The sequence below is a fragment of the Lactuca virosa genome, chromosome 9 (assembly GCF_052849685.1).
Source record: "Lactuca virosa cultivar CGN04683 chromosome 9, Lactuca_virosa_CGN04683_v6, whole genome shotgun sequence".
Lineage (NCBI taxonomy): Eukaryota > Viridiplantae > Streptophyta > Magnoliopsida > Asterales > Asteraceae > Lactuca > Lactuca virosa.
This window is the reverse complement of record NC_136434.1, coordinates 128,728,157-128,733,925: the sequence shown is the minus strand read 5'-3', so window position 1 is coordinate 128,733,925 and position 5,769 is coordinate 128,728,157. Positions and strand designations below refer to the sequence as shown.

Genomic DNA, 5,769 nt, shown 5'->3' with positions numbered 1-5,769 from the left:
CGACACCACTACCATCACTGTCGCCACCACCACTACCCATAACCTCCGTTACCACCTACACCACCATCCTACCACTACCGTAGTTACTACTAACTCTATCATCACCACCATCACCTCTATTGCCACCACCACTACCACCGTCACCACCACCTACACCCACCACCACCACCATCGACATCCACAACCACCACCGCCGCCACTAACACCCACTGCCACAACCACCACTGCCTCTACCATTAACACTAGTGATGCCATCACCACCACCACCTCCACCTTCGTCACCACCACATACTACCGCCATCACCACCACCGTCGCTTCTGCCACCATCGTCGCCGCCACCACCACCGTTTACTATTTCTATAATTTATATAATATATCTTTACATATAATTATAAAAAAAAAAGTAAAAGTAAGCAAAAACCAAGAATGGTAGTTCTGTCATTTTACACTATTTCAATTCAATTTTCCACCGACCAAACAAAATATAAAATTGGATTCAAATTCCATTTACTGCTAACCAAACAGAGTATTTAATTAGATTCCAATTCAAGAGAGATTCCAATTCCTCAACAGATTTCAATTCCTTCAAAAACATTCTGTGAAACAAACGCCGCCTTATAGTTTCTGCCGCCAAAGGCTTTTGACCATAATCCTTGTGATCGATGATGGATGAACCTCAACCGTTGATTAAACCTCTCCATCCATGGTAACAATCTTTCAACGATGGACGAACGTCAATAGCAGTTGTCGCCACCGCTAATACCCCAAAAAATGATTGGGAAAAGTTCCCTCCATGTTCACCAATTAGTCGCCGCTAATGCTTGGGCATCACCGCAAAAGCCTTATTCCTTTACTTCGTCTTCTCCCTTCTTTTTTCCATTACGCGATATGTCTACTTCTCTCTTTATTCCTACAGTGATTCCTCTGATTATCGGTGCCACCTACACCTCCTTTCTCCTTTTTCTTTCTCTTCTCCACCAACAAGGATTTCAGGACACCACCACGACCTACCTCCGTTCACCACCATCAGAATACTACCATTATGTAAACGCCCCTAGCTCGTTATTTTCGTCTCCCTTAATTGACTTCTTCTTTTCATCAAGTAAGCACCACCTCGACCACAACAATATCATCGCTCTTTCTGCTTGCGACCACTACTGTTGGACGAAATCTGCAAGCCACAAGTTCATTTTTACTTACTATATGTATATGCTTATATGTGTATTTGTATGCAAAGAAGAATTTATGTATTTATAATGTATGTATATGTGTATTTGTATGTAAACAGGAATGTATATATGTATAATGCATGTGTATCGTATGTATAGGGTATGTGAAAGTGCTTAATGATTTGTTAATGGCTTAATTGTTAAGTACTTAGTTGTTAAGAACTTAATTGTTAAGACCTTAATGATGTTAGTATGTGTTTAGTGTTGTTATATATTTTTGAAAGTGCTTATTACGTCTGAAAAAAAAAATACTTAATGAAGACATGATGCTCCTTTAATATATTAATATGCTTAGAAAGTACTAAATAATTTATTAATTACTTAATTGATAAATACTTAATTGTTAAGGACTTAATTGTTAAGGCCTTACTGATCTTATTATGTGTTTGATGCTATTAGATATGATGTATATTAATTTGACTTAATTAGATTGCAGGGTGCTATAATTAACAAATAAAATAAAAAAAACAATACATAATATTTAAAGTATAATGTTTGTTATTTATAAGTTTATGTTGTTATTTATTTTGTAGCTAGATAATCTTCAATCAATGCTTCGCGGCCCGACGTGTAATGCGTTACTTCAAGCATGGTATCGATTTATGTCGCCACTAAAGGGCTGTTTGTTTATTTTTTTAAATATCCACTTCTGACCACTTCTGCATGTTCTATGTAGAACACGTGCAACATTTGGTCTTTCATAGATGTTTCTTTTTTAAAAAACTTTAGACTTAAAAATTGATACGTGTGTTGCACGACGCAACTTTGGACCCTCATGTTCAAACCACTTCTCACCTTACTTTAAGTCATATTATTCAACATAGATTTGTTTTAATTTGTTCAACAACGTGTTAATTATTTTAATAATATTATAAACAATATTCTAAACACTTCAAATATACTTTACATGTTTTCAAAACCATTTGGTAAATTTCATATAAATATTTTTTTGTATTACATTGTTTATAACCAACTATTAATAAATTCCAATTTTAATCATTAAAATTACCAAATTTATTGAAGTTAACCGGAGAAATAACCATCATCTTGAAAAATGTAACAAAATGAACATGTTGTTCGCTAAACGTCTTTAAAAATTATTATGTTGAATTATTTTATATAAAAGACTTTAAAAATCATATCATCACAATGATCTCTATATTCGATTTGCATATGATTAAAACTAAATAAATTTTAGATTTAGAATTTTTTTTAACTATTGTATGGTTAATTTCAGAAGTTTGTAGACATTAAAAAACAAACATGCTTCTTATTGCAGTTTGTAGTAGGGATGAGCGTGAGACGGAACCGGTGCCGACCGATACCGTTCCCGAATTCCTGAAAATCGAATTTGATCGAAAGTCAATCCCGAGTACCAAACCGAATTAACATTACTGTCACCGGCATCGGGAATGATACCGGTTTTTAGTACTAGCACCAGTACCGATTGTACTGAATCCCAAATTTCATGATTTTAGAGTACTGAGTATCATCCCAACATTTAAATTTAGTATGGTTCGGTATCGGTTCCTATACAGTACCGGTACGAGATCTATATTTGGTACTAACTACTCATCCCTAATTTGCAGACGTTTGACCCACCTCTCTGCTGCAGAGAGTTGTAGATGTGGTCCGCAGACTACAAACATTTTAGCTTCGAAAAAACAAACAACACCACAACGAGAGGAACGAAGATAATGACTCGTCTAACTAGTTTTAGGTTGGGAAAATGACTCTGGAGGGTAACTAACTGTTGCATTTGTTTTCATTTGGTCCATTTCCTTTTTTTGTACTCAATATACCATCGAACTTGTTGTTTGTGTTCACCATAACCCTTTTGACCGGCTTTTGACCTGTGATAGCCGGTCAAAGGGTTATGGTGAACACAAACAACTAGTTCGATGGTATATTGAGTACAAAAAGGACCAAATGAGGACAAACTCAACAGTTGGTTACCCTCCTGAGTCAATTTCCCCAAAAAATTAAATAAAATTAATGTTGCAAAATTATCAAAGACTGCAACCTTATTTGGCCATAACGTACATGAAAAGCGTTTCGGGGGGGGGGGGGGGGGTAGCTTCGTTAAAACAGGGTCTATGTTATGCTTATTGTGGTTAGCTGTCAACACCTCTCTATGAGAGGTATATTTATCAGCATAAACGTTTACCTCAAGGCAGGGCCGACTCAACCAGTTTGGGGGCTCTAAGCGACCAAAAATTTAGGGCTCTTTGACATTACTATACTTAATGTTATAAACTCTCCTCCTTTATCCGGGCTTGGGACCGGCAATAATAAACTAAAAAGTTTACAAATGGCGGAGTTAATTTTTTTTTTATGTATATGTTTTTTGTGAATATATTTTATGACATAAAGTTAATTTTTCTAGCCTTTTTAGATGCAAATTCTTTAATAAAATTTTCATAATCAATTTCTTTTACTAAATGTTTTTCAATTGACAAAATAGCTAATCCATTTAATATTTCTTGTGACATTGTAGATCTTAAATAATTTTTTAAGAGTTTTAATTTAGAAAAACTTCTTTCTGCAGAGGCAACGGTTACATGAATAGTTAACATAATCCTATAGGCAACATATGCATTTGGAAAAGAACTAAACTTTTTAATGTAATTAAGTATATTAATAATTGTATCACGTTCTAAATGTACAATATGTCTTAAAAGTTTTAGTTCATGAAATAAATCTAAACCATCAATATCTAAGCTATCATCATGCTTTAAAGATTTTTCAAGATTTAAACAATGTTTTTTTTAAGTATTTTCATCAAATGATTTTAATTTTTCTATACTAAATAGAAAACCAAAAATATTTTTGAACTCGTTAAATTGCTCAAATTTACTTTTAAGTGAAGTAATGGCTTTATCTACTACATATAAAAAGTAATCAGTTTTAAATAATTGAACATGAGTTTTAATAGTTTCATTAGCAACATTTTCATCATATCGTCTATTTCTTTGAATGATACGTTTTTCACGAAATTCAGGTTTTACATTCATTTCTAAAGCCAATTCTTTTGCATAATCTAAAGCCTTTTCAAATCCATTTTCTCTATATTCTTCAAAGAAACACAAAAGTCCATTTAGTTTATCTATAGCATCATCGATACACATATCACTTGATTGCAAGCTTTTACTAACAGTGTTAATAGCAAACAAAACATCATACCAAATAATCATTCCCAATAAAAATTCATAGTTTTCAAGTTCATATGTAGCTAAACATTTAGCTTCACTTTTAATTTTTGGATCTCCACAATTTTTGGATAATTGTAAAAGTGTTTTTCTTAATTGTGGTGCTTGAAATCTAATTGTTTTTACACTTTCTACCCTACTTTCCCAACGAGTTTGCGATAATGATTTAAGTGTTAGGTTTGATATATTATCTTGTAATATTTTCCACCTTTGAGTTGATGAAGCAAATATCGAATATATACATTGTATAACTCCAAAAAATTCACTAGCTTTATCACACGAATTAGCCATATCACAAATTACTAAATTTAAACTATGACAACCACACGGAGTGTAGAATGCTCTAGGGTTAATATCTAACAATCGTTTTTGTACACCTTGATGTTTTCCTTTCATATTTGATCCATTGTCATAACCTTGACCCCTAACATCATTTATATCTAGTCCTATATTTTTAATTTCATCAACTATTGCATCATATAAGCATTTACCGGTTGTATTATCTACAATTAAAAATCCTAGAAAGTACTCATTAACTTCAATTGGAGTTGTTGAAAGATCTAAACATCGTAAGATAATCGACATTTGTGCTTTATGACTTGTATCGGGAGTACAATCAAGTATTATTGAAAAGTATTTAGCTTCTTTTACCTTTTTAATTATTTTACTTTTAACTTCTTGTCCTAATAAACTAATAAGTTCATTTTGCATATTATGTCCAAGATAATGATTATGAATTTCTTTGTCATTAATTCTCCTAATATGTTCTTGCATAATAAGATCAAATTCCGCAATCATTTCAATTATAGTTAAAAAATTACTATTATTTTCTTCATAAATCTTTTCATTTGTTCCACGAAATGCTAAATTATTTTTTCCTAATGTTTTTACTACAGCAATGATTCTTATTAATACATTTTTCCAATGTTCTTTTTCTTTATTTATTTGTTCTTGGATTTGCTTATCAATTGTTTTATTATTTGCTAATCTAGTTTCTAAGTCAATCCATGACCTCATATTGAGAATGTGTCTGTTACTTGCTTCGTGTCTTTTTAATATACTAGAAATATTGTTCCAATCATTATTACCTTTATGTGCTAATGAACATGTAGATGCATTCACATTAAATAATTTACAACAAAAACAAAAAACTCTATCTACATCTATGGAATAAACCAACCATGTTCGTTCGTATTTTTCTCCATTTGGTATTTTTTGCATGTAAAGAGATGTACTAAAGCTTCTTTAATGTTGATCTTTTGGAAATTTAAAATCATAAATCTTAATAGAACATTTTTCTACGATTAAATCTCTTAAATTAGTACTAATA

The 5,769-nt window shown here is 32.1% G+C and overlaps 1 protein-coding gene across 1 annotated transcript; it reads right to left on the bottom strand.

The window, feature by feature from the left end:
• Nucleotides 1–278: 278 nt before the first annotated feature.
• LOC145139785 (uncharacterized) lies at nucleotides 279–5,024 on the bottom strand. The gene is made up of 2 exons (XM_079073488.1): nucleotides 4,088–5,024; nucleotides 279–358 (listed from the first exon to the last, which is right to left on the bottom strand). Exons 1-2 carry the CDS (start codon nucleotides 5,022–5,024, stop codon nucleotides 279–281), a joined length of 1,017 nt encoding a protein of 338 aa, XP_078929614.1.
• Between the last annotated feature and the right edge of the window lie 745 nt (nucleotides 5,025–5,769).

Coding starts and splice junctions, on each gene's coding strand:
- LOC145139785 (XM_079073488.1), bottom strand. CDS start 5,024: ATGTCGATTATCTTACGATGTTTAGATCTTTCAACAACTCCAATTGAA. Junction 359..4,087: donor AGCCATTACTTCACTTAAAA/GTAAATTTGAGC, acceptor TATAAATTATAG/AAATAGTAAACGGTGGTGGT.